This window comes from Myodes glareolus, chromosome 21, assembly GCF_982192425.1.
Source record: "Myodes glareolus chromosome 21, mMyoGla1.1, whole genome shotgun sequence".
Taxonomy (NCBI): domain Eukaryota; kingdom Metazoa; phylum Chordata; class Mammalia; order Rodentia; family Cricetidae; genus Myodes; species Myodes glareolus.
Window position 1 is genome coordinate 40,254,351 of NC_142046.1, and position 20,915 is coordinate 40,275,265.

At 40.0% G+C, this 20,915-nt stretch overlaps 1 protein-coding gene across 1 annotated transcript in view; it reads right to left on the reverse strand.

The window, feature by feature from the left end:
• Positions 1-9,613: 9,613 nt before the first annotated feature.
• The window catches only part of Acvr1c (activin A receptor type 1C), a 91,272-nt gene continuing 79,970 nt past the window's right edge, over positions 9,614-20,915 (reverse strand). The window contains exon 9 of the mRNA XM_085681110.2: positions 9,614-16,971. Within this exon, the coding sequence (XP_085537236.2) occupies positions 16,846-16,971 (126 nt within the window). The 3' untranslated portion in view covers positions 9,614-16,845. The remainder of the gene's footprint in view (positions 16,972-20,915) is intronic.

Genomic DNA, 20,915 nt, shown 5'->3' on the forward strand with positions numbered 1-20,915 from the left:
TCACCCCACCCCTTTGTCGCAACCAACACATAAGCCACTCTCTCTGGAAACACACTAGCCAGGGAACCAATAGGCAACCTTAACTCTCCTTCCCAGCTTCCAGTTCCAACTCCCCAGGGTCGAGTCACCCTCCTCCCTGGAACAGACCACGTGCAAGGGCCCATCATATCTCTTTTCCTCCATTCCCTGCGGATCCCAGAGATCCTCGTGGGAATATTTAACTTACCTCCCCCCGGGGACCCTTCCAGGCCCCCACCCTTCCAGTCAATCCCCATTCCTGCCTGTCAGCTTCCAACAGATAGAAATAAGTTCTACCCGGGAACCCCTGTCATCACACCTGGCAGAGACTTTCAGGACGCCCTTCCAAGCAACCCACAGCTACCACACGCTCCTATGACACAGAGAGGGCAGCAGAAACCAGGAAAACCCACCCAATAAAGACAAGACCAGATATCAAAGACCAGGAAGCATCATGGTTCCAAATCCAAATGCCGAGATGATAAAAGGAGCTTGGGCAGCTGACGTTTGTCCAAGCTTGTACGGTTTGCCGCTTTCCTTACTGGTGTGCCTTGTCTCTGAGTGGTGGAAGTCACCTGGGGTTGGTTGTAGGGCCCAGCAGAGGGACAGGGGACGAGCTGTGGCTGGTGGGTGGGGGCTGCAGGAACGGTGCTGGGAAACAGAATTCAGGAAGGGGAGCAGTTCTGTTGGCAGGCATGAAAACATAAAAACTCAGTAACAGCTAGGACAATATGTCTCCACTTGCATCCATAAACCCTATTACAGCAGGCCCTGAAAAATGCCATGTAGGTAAAGCACAAGACAAGGACTTCAGAAGAACTACCATCATTGCACTGAAGAACATTAAAGAGGACACAAATAAATCGATTAATGAAAACTGTTCAAGACATTGAAGTGGGAAAAGAATCAATAACGGAACCTCAAGCTGAGGAAAAATTAGAAGTGAAAAATTTGGGAACTCGATCAGGAACCACAAAGGTTATCCTCACCAACACAATACAAAAGATGAAAGAGAAAAATCTCAGCATTGAAGACAAGATGGAAGAAATGGATACTTCAAACAAAGAAAATGTTAGACATTTAAGAAAAATCAGTCATAAAACATCCAGGAAATCTGGGACACTATGAAAAGACCAAATCTCAGAATAACCGGGATAGAGGAAGGATAAATACAGATCAAAAGTTCAGAAATTATTTTCAACAAAACCATAGAAGAAAATCGTCCTAACCTAAAGGAGGAAGTACAGGCCTTTTGGCACTCAGAGGCAAGCCACACCAGTCAGAGCCAGTGAGTGATCTGCCTGCCAACAGAACTGCTCCCCTCCCTGGATTCTGTTCCCCAGCACCCTTCCTGCAGCCCCCACCCACCAACCCAGCTCATCCCCAGTCCCGCTGCTGGGCCCTGCAACTTCCACCACTTAGATGGTAGGCGCAGCAGTCAGAACAAGGGCAGATCATCCAAGCTTGAACAACCTTCAGCTGCTCAGGTGCAGACCACACCAATCAGAAGATCAGGTGCAGACCACACCAATCAAATCAGCAGAGACCCTCTGCTGCAACAAAGGCCAAGCTAACCACCAGCAGACCAACTCCCAACTTGATTCCTACTAGATCAGAGGTTACGTTAGCATCTAGAATTCCAGGCCGCAAAGACTAGAAAACCAAAGAGGAAACAGAAATGTAACACTAATTCTAACTATTCCTAATAATAAAAACACAGAATCCGATACAGGGGTTAATGCTGAAAGATTAGAGAAGCAGAAGAGCCAACCACTAAAGTGTTCTTACCGCAACCGATGCTCAGACTGAAGGGGCGATTCTGTCTCTAGGAATCCTCAGACTGAATCTCTCTATGTCTCTCTAGGAAACCTCAGACTGCATCTGCCTCTATGAAACTTCAGACTGTGTGCTCAGACAGAATCCTCAGAATGTCTCCTTTCTCTATGTAGCCTCAGACCGCATGTAAACTCCTGTCTCCCTCTGCCTTATATTTTCTTTATGCCCAGCTATGTCACTCATGTCTCCACCTCCTTAGTGCTGGGGTTAAAGGTGTATGATCCTAAGTGTTGGGATTACCTTTGTGTGAGCTCTGTTTCTCTTTTAGACGGATTCAATCTCGTGTAGATGAGGGTAGACTTGAACTCACAGAGATCCGTCTGCCTCTTCCTCCTGAGTTCTGGGATTAAACAGGTGTGCCACCACTGCCTGGTCTCTATGGCTAACTAGTGGTTTAGCTCTGCACTCTGATCTTCAGGCAAGTTTTATTTATTAGATCACAAACAAAATGTCGCTACACAGAAACCAAGAAACATAAACCACATCCAGCAATGACAAACTCAGAAATTAGGGACTAGAACTAATCATTTCAAACCCAGATGCCTAAATGCCAGTGTAAAAATATAATCAACAATAGCGGGGGCAAGTGTGGTACCACCAGAGCCCAGCTATCCCACCTCAGCAAGAATATTCCAACACAGCCAACACACAAGAAAATGACCTTAATAACAACTTTATGAAGATGATAGTGGTCCTTAAAGAAGAAAGTAAAAACTCTCTTAAAGAAATTGAGGAAAAGACAACCAAAAAAATTTAGAGGAAATCAACAAACCACTTAAAGAACAACAAAAAGGCCAAGAAAAACACAGACAGGTGAAGGAAAACACTCAAGACATGGAAATCGAGTTCGAAGCAATAAAGCAAACACAAACTGAGGAAATTTAGCGTTGTAAAATCTGGGTAAGAAAAGGAGAACTACATATGCAAGCAAGCATCACCAACAGAATATAAGAGGTGGAATAGAGAATCTCAGCTGCTAAAGATACAATAGAAGACATAGATTCATCAGTCGAATAAAATGTTAAATCAAAAATACTTTTAACAGCCGTGTGGTGGTGGTGCACACCTTTAATCCCAGCACTCGGGAGGCAGAGGCGGGAGGATTTCTGTGAGTTTGAGGCCAGCCTGCTGGTCTACAAAAGCTAGTTCCAGGGCAGGCAACAAAGCAACACAGAGAACTGTCTTGAAAAACAAAACAAACAAACAAAAAAATACTCTTAACACAAAATATCCAGGAGTTCTGGGGAACCACAGAAAGACCAAATCTAACAATAATACAATAATAAGAATATAAGAAAGAGAAAAATCCCAGCTCAAAAACCCAGAAAATATATTTAAAAAATTTTCCTAACCTTAAAATGACTGAGTCTGTAAAGGTACAGGAAGCTTACTGAACACCAATTAGATTGGATCAGACGATAAAGTCCCCAAGTCATACAATAATCAAAACATTAAACATACAAAACAAAAAAAACAAATATTAAAAGGTAAAAGGGAAAAAAGCCAAGTAACATATAAAGGCAGAACTATATAAGACTTACACTAGACTTCTCAATGGAGATTCTAAAAGCCGGAAGGCCTGTACAGATGTCTTGCAGATTATAAGAGACCATGATGCCAGCCCAGAATAATATACCTAGCAAAATTTTTAATCACTGTAGATAGAGAAAACAAGATATTTTATGAAGAAGTCAAATTTCAACAATATATATTCACAAATCCAACCCTACAGAAGGTACTAGAAGGATAACTCCAACCCAAACAAGTTAACTTCAGCCAGGAAAACACAGGAAGTAAATAATCTCATACCAGCAAAATCTAAAGAAAAGAAACCCCTCACACACACATACATGCACACACACACACACACATACACACACAAACACACACACACACACAAACACACACACACACACTACCAATACCATCATCAACAATATAATAACAAGAATAAATCACCAGTGGTCATTAATATCTCAATATCAATGAACTAAATTTGCCAATAAAAGACATTGGGTAACAGAACAGATGTGAAAACAGGATCCATCCTTCTGCTGCATACAAGCAACACACCTCAACATCAAAAATAGACCTCAGAGTAAAGGGTTGTAAAAAGATTTTTCATTCAAAAGGACCTACAAACAAGCTGGTATAGTTTTTATAATATTTAACAAGATATATTTCAAATCAAATTAATCGAAAGAGATGGAGAAGGACATTCCATACCCATTTAAAAAATTTTCCAGACAGACATCTCAATACTGAACGTCTATGCTCCAAATGCAAGGGCACTCACATTTGCAAAAGAAATATTAATAAAGTTTGGTAAGGGTAGGAATGAACACACACAAGGTTTAAGGATTCTTCAGGGCTGATTGACTTGGGATTTCATGACTTATGAGAGTTGGAATGTGCCTGATCCAGAATCAAGTCATCTTTGTTTAGCTCCCTGGATAAAGATTCATTGATGGTTTATAGAACATCCTTCTAGCTGTCACATGGAAGCACTTGGGATGTATTTGTAGAATGATAGTTTCCATTACACTAAATTCAAAAAAAAAATCAAGTAATATCACAAACCTGTAACAGAGATTTCTGACTTGGCAATAATCAGCACACCTGATGTTAATTACATTGATATATTCTAATTGCTCTGATGTATGTTTTCCTTTGTCCTATAACTGTAAAAACCTCAAGAAACTGTTGCCACATTTGAAACATATTGTTTCAAGTAGCAGAATTGCATGTTTCTGAGCCAAGGTCATTCATTCATCCTTGAATTAACTCTCTTTTACTGACTTGGTGGTGGGTGCTGGGTTTTGCATTTGCAGTTCTGGAGCTTAAGGAGGGAAGTCTGCAGCAAATACATAGGTTCAGGAGTTCCCTGCCTTGACAAAGTGTAAAGGAGGTCACCAAGAAGGTGACCAAGAAGGTCACTTGAGAGGAAGAATATCAAGAAGAATCCTAGGTAAACACTAGATATTAGTGAACATAGAGAAAGATTTCACATTAGTGAGCAAGAGTTCTGTGATGCCAGGGGGTGGGGCAAAGGGTTGACAGAGTGGGAGAGAAAATGCATCCGGCTCCCATAAAACCCTACTTGCCTAAAATCTTACAGAAACGAAGGGACACGATGTGTGCTTTGCTGAACATCACCTTCCTTCCTGGATATAAACTTCCAGTGTGTAAATGCCCTCAGGCAGCAGGCTTCTCAGGGGATGTTTATGGTATCACCCATATATTCAGGCAAAAATTGAGTTATGGAACGTACGTTTCATGAACTAGCTCATGAATTTTGTGCAAGCGAAAATCTAGGCGGCTACAGAAGGATGCAATGAATTTTTGCGAGGCCTTGTTTCTGCTGTCTAGCGAACCTAGGCTGCATTTCCCCGTTCTAGTTCACTGTCTTATATGATTATGTCACTCTGTGTTTCTCCATTTAAAAGAAGGTAAACTCAGCAATTCCTTTTTCTTAAACTGCTTCAGTAACCAGCACTTAGCCATATTAAAAGCTTTAGCTGGAAGACTAAAAGAATAGTCTAATACTCCCTAGCAGGTAACTACATTGGAGCCAATTCTCCTTTCAGGGATGTATAGCAAGGTCAAATGAAATGACCACAGAAGGACAGGCTGTTAGAGTGAGGAGAAAGGCACCTGACATTCAAAGGGCAACAGTGCATTGTGCGGAAAACGTTCTGTGTAAATGTTAAATAGGGCCCGCATTTAACCACCTGCTTCTTGTTTAGAAGGGTTCAAATGAACAATTTCAAGCACAATTGAGTTACACTCAAAAGAAAATCAAGTGTAATTTCCTAAGTTGCTGAAGCAAGGGTTCTTCTATGGAATAGCCATTAGTAGTTCTAAATTCGATTTGGTTATACTTGAAATTTAATGCACACAGTTCAGTGGCACCTGGAAATTTCTCCATGCAGAGAGAGAATGACAAGGTAGACCTTTTTCGGAGTGTGGGGGGGGTGCTTTTAAAAATTTCCTGGGTCATTTTTATTATGCTAAGTGACTAGAGAAGAAATATTTCATTTCTTTTTCTCCCCACACAGTGATACTATGTTGCATTGCTCCAGAGACACAGCAGACTGTCTTGAAATCCTTGGCCTATGTAACAACATCTACAACCATTTTTCAAGGAGGGAGATAGGGCATTGAGGAGGCTTGAGATAGGGCACTGAGGAGTCTTCACGTTACTTTGACAAGACTCTTAAGTCAATGCTTCCATCTGCTTCTACTAAATGCTGGCTCCATGCAAGGAGCACTGCCTTCAAATCTTTAGAAGCTCCCTTAAGGACAGTATCCAGCAAGAAGAGCTGACCCTTATACATTGCCTCCGTTCTTTCTACAGGTTACTCAGGGCCATGAATGGCATTCCTGCCTGCCTGGGGGATTTCTTACCAGGGAGTTTTTTCTCACATTGGACTCAGACAAATATTTCCTGCCCTGGAAACTTCAGTTTGTCAACTTCCTTGATCCTCCATCTGAATTGGCGCATAGGTCCTATGTCTTTGCTGACTTTTAATATCTGTGCCCACAGCAAGCATGCTTATGATTCTGTTTGTTTAGAATAGCTGTATTTCTCCCCTCTAAAGGGAGATTGTTTCTATGCTCCTGCCTTGTCTCCTTGTGAAATGCGGTCTTGTTTTCTTGTCATTAAATATTTATTACCACTTAAAGAATTTAGGAGTTATTTAATTTACTCTGAAAGTTCTTGAAAACCATTCTCTTTGAGCAAACGTTTGCTCAGTATCTCTTGTGGGTGTTATATCATTTTCAGATAACATAATACACAGAGCAATATACACTTTCCTGGCTTGACTTTCTAAATGGTATGTACTTAATTCATCAGTCAGAATGAAACATTGCTGACAATGACTCTTACGTCAGCGTGTATTTAGGAATAATATCTGATAAAGATTTATTGACTGAGAGATTAAAGGAAAATAATAATAAAATATTTTAATTATGGAAGTGATAATAATTATAATGTTGTTAGATACAGTAGTAACAACCAACCATGAGGTCTGTGAAAAATCTCCTAGCGGAAATCGTTATAACTTAAACAGACTTTAAGAATTTTCAGAACATTTATTGCCTCTAGAAGTCAAGAAGCCTTTTGGAAAATATTACTTTCTGTCTAATTTTAAGGTCTCCCAATGTCTAGAAATGTATCCTAATGGGAAAAAACATGTGTCCAATTTCAAGTATATACTCTAGATAAAATATTTCATTAGCATGAGTCTCTACAAATTTTTGTTTAAAACTTAAGACGCTGAAATTAGAAAGATGATGGCCCGAGGAATAAAAAAGCCAACACTAGACATCAGAAACCAACTCATTTAAATTATTTCACATTCATCACAGTTGATATTAACTCAAGTCAATAACTTGCCTGTCTCCACAACCACAAGATACAACTGGGGCTGAAACCAGTTCAGAATTGACTTAGCTTTTGTTAAACAAAGCTCTTTACCTAGCATGATGGACCCTATCTATTATTCCAGCACTTGGAGGGCTAAAGATTGCTGTCACTTTTGGGGCAACACAGTGAGTTCAAGGCCAGCTAAAATATGTAGTGAAATCTTATGTCTAAAGTAATGTTTTATTTAATTTTATTTTTATTTTTTGTGGAGAGTAAGTGGATAAAAAGTATATTTGATCGTGAAACATTGGGAACCGGACCTCAGGGACTTTCCCTGAGGCCCTGATATATAGAGAAGGAATTAGCTTGGCAAAGCTAATAATGACCAGTGGTCAGGCCCTTGAGTGAGCTACAGTTTGGGGTCCCAGGAACTCATCTCCCCTCCCTGCATTGAAGGGCTGTGGTTGTCAGTCTCAAGACCACGAGGAAGCCATCATTCTGTGGAGCAGTAGAAATATCCAGTGTTCCCTTTGAGCATCATTGCTTGGTCAGTTTCCTGCTTACTTTGTCCCGCTGTGTTGCAGGTTTCTGCTGACTCTATTCCTTTCTCCCCCTGGGAGCTGTACATAAGACTCTGGACTTCTTAATATACTGTAGACGTAAGACACAGCTGGTGCAGGACCTCCTGCCCGCAGCTTATCCATCTCCATGTCTCCTCCTCTCCTAGTCCTCCCTCTCAGGAATGCGTCACAGAAGACCCACATGCTGGACCAGGTCAGTGAAAGTGCGTATCTACCAAGAAGATCCACAGCTATGGATTGACCGCTCTAACTATTCAGAAGTTCATTGAGTTGCACAGACTTTGCATCTCCTTCATTTTAGTAAGAGATTGTGTTTTGTTTGGTTGGCTTTTGGTTTTTAATTTGCAAGTTCTTTTTAATAGATAAGCAAATACAAATAAAGTTGTTTTACAGTAACGATTGCTTATGCAACTGTTTAGCACCAAGTTAATACAAGATCACTGATGTGCTTATTAACAAAGCTAGTTCCCTCAAAAGAAAATTAAAAAGAAGTAAAAGAACTTCAGAGCTTTTACCAAAAGTGAAACCAACATAGTATTCTGCCTCTTTTGCTAAGTCCCCAACGCATCAAAATTGTGATATTGTTTCCAAATAATCATCATTAGTTAGGGCAAAATGTTCTCCAAGTTATGGCAGACATTTGAGGATAGTGAGATCTCATTGGACAAATAATGCACCGCTCTTAAGATTTGAAAACTGTATCTTCCAACAGGCATGGAGGCACACGCCTTTAATACCAATGCTCAAGAGCCAGAGGAAGGCAGATCTCTGATTTCAAGGAAAGCCTGGTTTACAAAGCAAGCTCCAGGACAGCCAAGGCTACACAGAGAAACCATGTCTTGAAAACACACACACAAGAAAGAAAAAAAAAAAAAGAACACTTCAAATGCCTGAGTCCAATACTCTGGGACTTAGACCCTGTGACTCTATCCATCAGCAGGTTGGAAAACAAAGCCAACTAACGCTAAATGCACTAAAAAGCAATGGGAAGGAAGTCAAAGCTCACGGTGGATGGTGACGGAAGTACAGGAAAGGCTGCGTCCTGACAGACACTGGTGATGCAAACGTGTCTGGGGAAAGGACATTCCAGGCAACGACCTAGGACAGGTGTATGTTTGAAAAGTCCAAGAAGCAGCAAGAAGTCAGAATCTGGAGATGTAGGTGGGGACACCAGAGTGAAGACATAGTGTATTCTGCATGTTGGAGAGGCCTGTCAGTGAGTGGAGTGGTTATGAGTTTTTAGGGTGATAGAAGCTTGTTTAGGCTTGAGAGCAGGTCAAGCTGGTAGCTCTTCAATAATGTTTAAAATGCAAAATGGGCCAGGGAGGTGGAGAGTGACTCCGCAGTTATGAGCTCTGACTGAAGCGAACCTGAGTTCAATTCCCAGCACCCACATGGCGACTCACAACCATCTGAAACTCCAGTTCCAGGGGATGCAACACCCTTCTTTGGCCTCTGTGAACACTGCATGTGCTTTCTGCACCTATACACATGTAGGCAACACACACACACAAAATTAAAAACTGGGAAAAATTAATGCAAAGTATTGAAAAGATAAAGCCCTTAAGAACATATTGTCCTAAATATCATTCAGAAAAACAGCTTTTAATAAGTGCGTCTTCTGGCTTTGAAAATCGGAAATTCTAGATAACTTGGTGGGAAAGAAGAAAAGAAAGGAGGAAGGAAGGGTAGGGGAGACATTCCAGCACTCCCAGACCCTAGTATTCATCTCCAGTCCCCTGTCTGCACGCTGCATACAAATATAAACACAGTTGTGAAAGAGAACATGAGCACATGGACACCAACATATGACACATTTTCTTTTATTTAAAATAGAGTTCTTTATGCTTTACAGAAACAAGTGCAAGGAGTGCTTAATTTATTGTCTTTGCCACTTTACAAAACAATATGCTTTCCGAAAATGCATACATAAAAATATAACATTTAGGCGGAGAAGTATGTACACCTGGAGGCAGCAGGAAGTTATGCAATCATATTAGCAAGCTTGAAAATAAATACTTTTATGACTTGCTGTTGGCAAAGTTAGACATTTTGGTATGAAGGCTATCACAGAGCTCCTACTACATTCTAAAATATGATTATTTCTAAACAATATAAGTATATATTACTATAAAATGCATATGTTCGCAGATTCGAAATTCATGAAACATCTGAATGTTTCTGGGAAGTTTCTGAATGACTCTGGAACTCTGCTCAACCTTCAGCAAGGAAAACACAGCTACACACTACAATTCCCATCTGCACATTTTGGATACAATTTATCACCCAGTTCTTATTTTAAAACCCAATTTATTTTTTTCACAGTCTCTATATACATTCATTTGAGCCTGTCTGTGGAAAGCAGCAGCTTTTTACATACTTAAGATTATCAGCTAGCTTACCAAAAAGGTCCTTACAACAGTGGCTCTGTTCACAGTAGTTCAAGAGTTCAAGGCATGTTTTTGCAATATCAAAATGCAATGGTTTTGACACGTGTAATATGTTCTTAGGTATAAGAGGAGTCACACTACCCAAAGAAAAGTGTAATTAGTATTAGTGCTTGGAAAATCAATCCAAAATCATTTTTTTTTAAAAAAAAAAAAAGATCTGAATCTAATTTTCTCTTTTTAGACCATTTTGAAACCTGAAACACCAGTCAAGGGTGGATGATCTTACCCAGCCTAGGGTCAGGAGAGCACACGACTTACGTCATTCTGGAGAGGAGCTAGAGTCTAATATTCTACTCAAATACCCTCATTTGATAAAGAGAGCAGAAAACGGCTAGATCTTTAAAAACGCTGGCACTACTGTTTCACCAATGAAAAACTGAGTGTATTGATAAATCTCTGTCTGTGCTTGACTTTCTTAGAGCCTGACACACAAGCCGCCCTTTACAGGAGAAGGAAATAAATAGATTCAGCCATGGAATAAAAACTCAATGAATGGCTAGAAATCAAGGTCACTGTGCCTCATTGTACATGATTTGGGGTAGGGGAAAAATTTATCAACCGGATAAGCATTCTGTCTTGTTCCCTTGTGGGAGCACTGAGTCAAAGTACTTATTCTTCTAAATTATGTGTTCAGTTTGCATATGTCAAGAACCACTTTTAAATTTAGCTCCCATTTCTGAATGATGGATAACCCAGGCACATATATTACATATATGTATGTGTGTGTATACATACATGTGTATATGATATAGAAATGCCTCGTGCCCTTTTCTGTGAGTCACAGAATTGTGTCTAGAGGGAAGAGCCCATTGCAATGCTCACCTCGGTTCTCAGCTGACCTGGGTTGTGCATTGTGAAGAATGTGGGATACTGGAAAGAGGTGAATCTCCTACACACTCAGGCTCTTGGTGGACGTGCTAATAGTCAGATTTCTAAGACCTGGAATAGAAGTGTTCCAGTGGAAGTGTTGGGTCCAGGAAGTCACTTCTTGTGGTGTAACATAGACCAACAAGGAGGAGATGTATTTCTGGCATTATTAAAATGAGGATGAGATGGAATTTCTTTTTTTCGTAAATGTTATGTTCATTTACAGCTAACTGGAGAAGAATTTTCGCAGTTATCAATAACAAAATTTAAAGTGGAGATTGTCACCTAATTCCAGTCTATTCTACATTCTGAAGAGCCTGGCACATGGCTTAATCTAAAATCATGGCAGAGGCAGGGCTGGAGGGATGGCTTAGCGTTAAGAACACTAGTTCCAGAGAACCAAGGTTTGGTTCCCAGCATCCACGTGGCAGCTCACAACTACCTGCAATTCTAGTTCCAGGGAATCTGACTCTTTCTTCTGGTCTCTCCAAGCCCTGGGCATGCACATGGTACACAGACACACATCAAACCACCCATAACACACAAAAATAAATAAATAAGAATTCTAAAAGGAGGACAGAAATACAACAATTCAGTGACATTGATTGCCAGTAAGTAACTTGAGCATTCACGTTATGGGACATGCATTTCACAGTCCTTGTTCAAGTCGCTCCTCAAGCCGAATTCAGCATTAAAGCAGAGCAGGCTTTCTTTACGCCTCAGCTAAAAGCTAGATTACAACTAGACAATCTGACTAACGTTTAAGAGAAAGTCATAGCAGCCATTAAGCAAGCCCTCTTCCCGGTGCCAGGAGAATAATCACCAGTGAACTGATGAGGCGAAGCCTCTTACACACGGTGGGGAAATTCAAACCTTGTTAAGAAGTTCAGTGGGTAACAGTCTGGACAGTGCTCAAATACACAAAAGGACAGAGCTGTGGTGTGATTTGGGTTTAGGAAATCTGCCACTGGGGTGGAGGGGAAGCAATGCTGAAGACAACGCTAATGAGAGAAAGAGAAGACAGACGACTTTAAACACAGCCTCCAATTCATGTACCAAGTCATCTTTCCAACAGAAGGGAGATGGCCAATATACATAGGAAGAAAGCAGAGGGAAGAGTCTGGAAGCTTCTCTTACCATTACTCACACTAAATATTTTCTTTTCTCCCTTCCTCTTCCTTCCTTTTCTCTCTTCCTCTTTTCAGTGCTGGGGACTCAACCCAGGTCCCTGTACCTGCTAAGCAAGCCCCATGCTGCTGACTTCATCTCCAGCCCGCACCAAGAAACCTCAGACTCGAATTCTTCCATCGCATTTTCAGTTTTATCAGCACTCCAGGGCTTGTCTACCTAGCTCGACGACTATTTTAAAACCCTTGTTTTTGCCCATTTTCGTTTCTCCTACTGATCTGGGAGATGACTTTGGTGGACATGTGGAAAGAAGTATCATTTGACCATCAGCACTGATGACGTATTATGGTGATAAACTACCCAACAGACTTAGTTGCATGCATCTTAGATGCATGCTGATTAGCTTTTCAATTTGTAAAAGTTGGCGAGGCGGCAGAAGTAGGCGTCACCATCGCATTTTACGATCATTAGCGGCCATCCTGTGTCTGATCTTCTTCATCTACAAAATACTGGAATCAAGTTACAAGGCTCAGAGTCGTTTTAGCTTTTAAATTCTCATTTTCATTTTGCACTGTGGCACATATGAAATCATTTAGATCACGAAGGGATTTCTTTTCCATCACAAATGTGAAATCCTGTGATGGTTAAGTTAAATAATAGCTATGCTTAAAAATAATTAAGAAGTAGCTATAATTTTGGAGGATGGTGAAAGAACTTTAAATTTAAAAGTAGGTAAAAATAAGGAAACAGAGAAAAGTTAGAAGGGCAAAAAGAAAGCCAAGCACCTCAAAGTTTGCATTAGAATTCCTTGGGAAAAAATTGTGTACAATATAGAAATTCTGATTAATTTTAGATTTTTAGCAAATGTTTTACATTCTAGATTTTTTTGGGTTTGTAAAAATTCTGAAAAAACCTAAAAGCCCTTAAAACTATGACTGTCTTCTCCAAGATAGTGAACAAAATCCAAGTGATTTTCACAAATAAAAAGAGAATAGCTTCAAAAACTACAATGACAGCATTGAAGGACACTAAACGTCAACATTTCTAAGTAGCTGGTAAATGTTCATTTTAAAGTCATATAAAGGAAATGGTTATTGAATGCCTCAGCTACCAATTTTGATACATTTACTATTGTTCCTTAGCTGCTTGATAGAAAATCAAAGTTTCCACATTTTAAATGAATTTATTTAGTCATGTAAAATTCCATGTTTACTTTTAATCAATCAAAAACTATTCTCTCTCAGGTAATTTTAAGTTGTTCTCTTGATCCCTGTGTGATGGCAGATGCCTGCTCCCTGCCTTCAGGCAATGCATTAAGTGGTCCCCTGAGTCTTTTGCTTAGACTCCCGGATTGCCCTGAGTTTGCTCTGCCCCAATAAGTCACATGGTGGCAACATTCCAGGACAGCAGACTTCTCTTTTGTTTAACCATTCTGCAATAGTTGAAGCATTCGAAACGATAAGTTACTGTGGAGCTTATGATCTAATGAATGTATTGTAGATATTTCATTTTAAAATAAAAGCTGATTTTAAATTCTTCAGACATTGCAATCAGGTGACTATTTTCATACAATTATGGAAATTTAAAATGCAAAGTTAATTGAAAGTCTAAAGATGAAAAGCAAGTGCTATGCTTAAAATAGAGTATGACAGTCATGTTTCGCTTAACTCTCAAGGCAGAACATAAATTAGGAATTCTAGATGTGACATGCCAAATATTTTAGACATGGAAGAATGCATACAACAGAATTGGTACTGATTACAAACTTCAACGCGTGACTTATAAGGCAACAAATTCATGCTCAAATGTTGACAACAAATAATGTGTCTCATATTTCAAGAAGTGATGCTGTATAGAAACCCCATCATTTCTGCACACAGTACTAAAATTCATAACAGCATTCCTAAGCTCTATGCTATACCCAGAGCCAAAACATCCATAAGGAGCAAAACAATGATGTCACTGTGCACCTAACCTAAGAAGGTATTTTTACTCATAACAATATTTAAAAGAAACAAGTATCACATGACATTCCATTAAAAACACATAGTCTAAAATTGAACTGCATAGGTATGTACAGTAAATCTGCCTTATTCTTTAAACGTTCCTCTATTTTTTAATAGGTGAGCAGTTTCTATGTATAATTGTGTTGAGAGGTAAGGAAAAACTGTAACGTCTACTGTTTTCCCTTACACTTTTGTTTTTCTGTCCTTTAAGATTATTACAATTCAACAGCATAAGAACAAGCAAAATGTCCCAAAACATACTAATGCGTGGATTTCTCCACAGTGAAATCTGAATCAATAAAATATAAGTTACATTTGTATGCTCTCAAATAAATTATAAAACATAAAGACAAAGAAGATGCTAAAACACCCTCTCTTTAAAAACCTAGTAAATATATTCACAGAACAGTGGTAAATAGAACAGAATATATTAGGTTTTTATTGAAGATTTGAAAACAATCACCTAAGTAAATAATTTCATTTCCTTCATGCAGAAACTGTGTGCAATAAGGTAATACACACAAGCCAGATCACCTCTTTCACACAGTTCTTTTCAATATCCATTCACACAGGCACACCTTTTCGATACTGATAATATAATTAGACTGTAATATCTAAATAAAGATCTTTTCTAAATGTGTTGCAAATTGGAAGTGATTTTCAGACCTATTCTCGAAAGCATTGTCACGTAGAACTCAAGACATCCCACTGCATATTTTATCTGTCAATTTACTTTCTCCCCTCACACGCATATGCCTTTTCCCACTCCCAAATTAGACTTTAAAATCCCTGAGGGCAGGACCTATCTATCTTTTTATTCCCTCTTGTACCCAATATTGTGGCAAGTGAGTTACGGGGTGCTCTGTGCCTATAAATGGATGAATGTATGACTGGGAATGGAAATATAGGCAAACCCCATAGTCAACAAGGCATTTGTGTCTTCTATCTCAACTTAAATCAAATGAAATGGATCTGGTAGCATATTGGCACACTGAAAAGTACACATCAAGTTGTATTTTTGTGGAAAACTTAGGTGTATCCTTTGGAACGTTACTCCCTGTGTTACACTTTGTAGAAGATCTAAACACTGTATAGTAAAAACCTTGCCCTACCTATAATAAAAGGACTGCACTATATTTGATCAAACGTTTGGCCTTGAAGGCATCCAGGTCAGGTGTGTTTACTGCCGGAAGCATCAAAGAACAGTCTGTGCTAGTGTGAAGCCTCACTCTTCACGATGCTGTCAGAGAACACTTGTTCTGAGAACATCGAGGCAGAAGCCTGTTCTGAGGAATGGGCTTTGGGAACACTGAAAGGCATCAAGCTAAATCCCCTTCACTAAAGCAGTACAGCACATTTGAATTAAATATCTGGTGTTCCGTTAAATATTTCTGACCTTGAAAAAGGAGGCTGGGGCAGAGCCTCCAAAACCCTCCATAAGGGTTCCTCTTAAAAGGCCAGAAATGTCTTCTCAGCCAGGGTAGTCAGTCCTCTCTGTACTAGTAGTACTTAGATTCTTCTGAAAGTGTTCTCTTAATTTTTCTAAAACTCTTTCCTGGTTTACCTTTTTGTCATTTTTCTTCCTAAATATACACCCTACGTCTTAAGACATGCATCTCTAGACTATGTACGTTTATAATTGATCAATCTTTGGCAATGTTCAGAAAACATTTTCTCATTAATGACTGGGATAACAATGACATTTTATGAGGAAATGCTAGTAGATTGGTTCTGAGATACTAGCAAATCCATTATGCTCTTACAAAACACTCAGTACACTCTCTACATGACTAAATTAAAACTATCATAACTAAAGATGCCCCCTCTTAGGAAGAAAAGCACTATGGGAAATCGAAGGAAACATGGCGGGCCAGCTGACTTCACAGTGTTTATTATCACAGGGTTTGCCGTCGTCTCTGGCATGAGCTCTGTGACTCTGAAACATTTCACAGTGTTCAAGACATCGGAGACTTCTTTTATGTATCAGAAGCAATGGTTCGGGTGGCTTTCTAACTCCTTAGGGGCTGTTGTAGAGGTGAAGATGAGAGTGGCAAGCAGGGAGAGAGAGAGCGAGTACGGAGAGCATGACCTTGCTCTCATAACCTGCTGAGGGCCTCCACCGTTCAGCCTTTAGATACCAAAATGCTGAGCAATAGTAACTTTTCAAGGGTCCAGATAATTTCTAAAGTTCTATTTCACTATCATGTGCCTTAGTTCACATTTTTAATATGTTTTCATCTCATTTGTGTGTGCTCTTGGTTCAAGTAAAACAAAAGTTGTTTTATTTTCACTGCTTTATGTAGCTTATTTTATATTCATAACATCTTCCTCCTTAAATAAAAAAAATGAGTGTGTCACCTTTAAAAATAAAACAAATGACAGCATGAAGATTGGAAAAGTCGAGACCTGCCCAAGCTTAACTTTAGAGTTGTCTTTTGATGCCGCCTTTGGGACACTTAAACACTGTCGTGAGTCGTCATTGAGGTAGAACTGAAACACAACACGGCAAAAAAGAAGCAAGAACGTTCACACAAGGCCTGAGACACAAACGGAAGCCGCGACCAGTGTCCTTTCGCCTGGACGTGCTGTCAAGCTTTGCAGTCTTCCTTCACACACAGCTGAGAAATGGTCTTCTTCACGCGTAGGGCTGTCAGGCGGGCCGCCCCGTTGGCGTACCAGCACTCCCGCATGATTCTCCCCATAACCCGGAGCGCCTTCGGGAGAGAAAGACCACAGGGTTAATGGTGCACACAACAGAGTACAAATGAAGTGAAATCACAAATCAGGGGTGACGGAGGACCCTGGGTCAGCTTCTGTAAAATCTTCTCAAGAGGCACAAACAAAAATTAACATTTTGGATTAATTGTTGATTCTGATAATGAATGATATCAGAATGATAATGATAATCATTATGATGGCTATTTTCAAACTCCTCTAAGAAAGGCAATGATAGTTGAGCACTATGTTACAAGTCCGTGGTCCCAGTACTTGTAGGCGAAGGCAGAAGCAGTAGGAATTCAAGGCCATGCCAGCTACCGGAGACCCTGCCTCGAACCAAACAGCTAGAAAGTGGCATGAGGCATGGAGGAACATGGCAATGGTATGAAATCCCAGCTACAGTTCTTCATATGTGCAAGCACATGAAAAAATTCATCAAGCTGAAAACTAAGATTTATACTTTTATTGTTCATAATTGCATGTTGCAAATGCTGATCTGAGAATAAATATAAATATTTTGCAGAATAGCCAAAGCAAGAAGGCAGATACTGTGGTGATTTGAATAGGAATACCTTATAGACTCATGCATTTGAATGCTTAGTTAATAGTGAGTGGGACTATTAGGAGGTGTTGCTTTGTTGGAGTAGGTGAGACCTTGTCAGAAGAAGTGTGTCACTGTGGGGGCGGGCTTTGAGGCTTCATCTATGCTCAAGCTACTCCTAGTGTGGAAGACAGTTCTCTTCCTGTTGCCTGAAGATTGAGTTCCTTCTCCAGCACCCTGTCTGCACTCTACCATGTCCCACCATGTTGATAGTGGACTAAACCTCTGAAACTGTAAGCTAGCTCCAATTATTTTCCTTTATAAGAATTGCCCTCCAACAACCGAAACCCTAATAAGGCAGTACGTAGAGGAGAAATCAGTATAACGCATGAAACATAAGGGACCCAGGGAGTCACTGAAGCTGGGAGAGCTCCACTGGTGTATGCTCATCTTTTGTTCGAGAAAATCAGAGATGAAGACCACATGCAAGAGGAAGGAAAGTCAGCCTAAAGCAAAGAGAAGGTTTAACGATGCTTTTAAAAGGACATGAATGTGAACATGAACCCTAAACTGTCAAGATGGTTCAGTAGGTAAAGACACTTTCTACTGAACCTGGCAACCCGAGTTTGATCTTGAGACCCACATGGTGGAAAGAGAAAACTGATTCCTACAGGTTGTCCTTTGGCTTCCAGTGAGTGTATCCTGGTACACACATGTATTCCCATTTACATATAAGAAGATAAACGTAATAAAAATAAATGTATGTAGATGAATCTTCTCCCAAAAGGAAGTTTGTAAGGAAAACCACTTATTTTGACTTTGGGTGAAGGAAAAAAATTCTACCCAAGTTTTTCAGTAAATCCGATCTCATAATGGAATTCTACACTCAGAGAGGGGGAGGGGGAACAATAAGCAAGAACCAATCACAACAATACCTAGCAGAATCAGATCCATGAAATATCAGCTATTAAAATTCAAGGATAAGAAACATGCATTAAAAGAGAAGTAAAACCTGAACAACCCATGGGGGTAAAAACAGTACTTTCAGGACCAGTAAAAGTTCTTGGTATGAAAATAAAGAATCCAGTGAATAAGTTAAATGGCAAATTAGACATATCTGAGGCAGAAGTATAGAAGCAGAAAAGAAACCTAGGGGATCTACAGGTGCCAATATAGGAAATACCCATGAAGCAAAACAGAACCAGAAAGGTTTAATAGCAGCCAAAGAGATTTCTGAAAATAAAAATGGAGATAGAAAGGCAAGAGTTATCAGAAGACATATTATCACAGAACTTTCTAGAACAGAGGAATGTCACAAATCCTTAGAATTAGAACACTCTTTTTTTCCAAACAAGTTTAACTACAAAACTGAGTCAGGGGACTCATGCTGTGATGCCAGCAATGGGACGCTACGGCAGGAAGTTTCCTACAAGTTTTGGATGCATAGGGAGAGCTTCCTTCATAAAACCTTAAGTACCTACAAACAAAAAGGCTGACCACAGAGAAATTGCAGAGTACTAAAGGCAGATTCTTCTTCTTCTTCTTCTTTTTTTTTTAGATTTATTTATTTATTGATTATATACACAGTATTCAGCTTCCACACCTGCAGGCCAGAAGAGAGCACCAGATCTCATTACAGGTGGTTGTGAGCTACCATGTGGTTGCTGGGAATTGAACTCAGGACCTCCGGAAGAACAGTCAGTGCTCTTAACCTCTGAGCCGTCTCTCCAGAGATGTTCTTAAAAGCAGTTAGAAGGACTTGAGAGAAGACGCAGCTGTTCAATGCACTCTTCTCTTGCACAGGACCTGAGTTTAATTCCAAGCACCTACAAGGTAATTCACAGCCATCCATGGCTTCAGTTGCAAGAACCCAAAGCCCTGTTCTGATGTCCCTGGTCACCAGTCATGCACATGGTATGCATACAAACATACAGGCCAAGTATTCATTTGCATAAAAATAGTAAGTAGACAAGGCATTAAGAGGCAAATGTTTATTAAAATCAAAGTCCATCTTTATTTAATCTTTAAAAATGTGTGTAATAGTTGTCACACTAAACAGTGAAAAACAAGTTTTAAGGAGCAAAAAGTTGCCCCCCACCAATTCCAGGTAACATTATGCCAGAGATCCCAGAACCACAGTAAGAAAGTATGAGCAGACTGCTTGCCTGTCTAAGTGGATACCTCAAAAGAATTAATAGGTGTATAGCTTCCAAAATTTTTGAAAATATATGGTTATATACTATGGTAGATAACTCTTTTTAGATGTTTTAAGTGTGTGTGTGTGTGTGTGTGTGTGTGTGTGTGTGTGAGAGAGAGAGAGAGAGAGAGAGAGAGAGAGAGAGAGAGAGAGAGAAGCATCAGATCCCCTTGAACAGGAGTTACAGACAGTTGTGAGCCACTACATAATTGCTGAGAACCGAATTCTGGTACTATATGGAAACAGCAGGTGGTCTAACCACTGAGCAGTCTCTCCAGTCCCTGCAGCAGATAGACTGTCAATTGGGAGGAATTTAGAATCACCGTGGTAACACATTTTTGGGTCTATCGATGAGGTTATTTCCAGAACAGTTTAAGAGAAAGGGGAGGATCTACCTTAAATGTAGGTGACACATTCCATGGGCACACGTCCTGGGCTGAGTGATAAAGAGCAAGCTGAGTATCTCCATTCTCCTGTGCGCTTCCTGATGCTGGACACACCATGTAGTGGTTTGAATGAGAATGGCCCCCATAGACTCTTATGGTTGAATGCTTAGCCACAGTTAATGGAACTGTTTGGGAACATTAGGAGGTGTGGCCTTCTTGAAGGAGGTGTGTCACCAGGAGTGGGCCTTGAAGTTTTAAAAGCTCCCACAATCCTTGACTCCCCCCCCCCTTCTGCCTCATGCTGAGGGATAAGATGTAAGCTCTCAGCGGCCGCTCCAGCCCCATGCCTGCCTGCCAGTAGCCATGTATCTCATCATGACAGTCATGGACTCTAATCTTCTGGGCCATGAGACCCCAATAAAATGCTTTCTCTTTCTATGTTGTCTTGGTCCAGGTGTCTCTTTACAGCAATAGGAATGTAACTAAGACACATGTGACCAACTGCCTCATTCATGCCTTTTCCGCCATGATAACACCTTCAAACTTGAGCTACAACTAACCAGTCCTTCTTTAAGTTCTTTTTGTCAAGTATTCTGTCAAAGAAACAGCAAAATTCACTAGTACATATAGCCACATTACATTTAATAATGCTAACTATAAATCACATGTGATAACCAATACTACAGTAGACAAATTCTAGTATATCCACAAGGAAGAAAGCTACAGAGCAATGCAAATGGACAGATTTTTCAAACATACATACGTATGGTGAAAAAATTAAAAATAATTTTTGTAATAAGTTTTACTCATAATTTT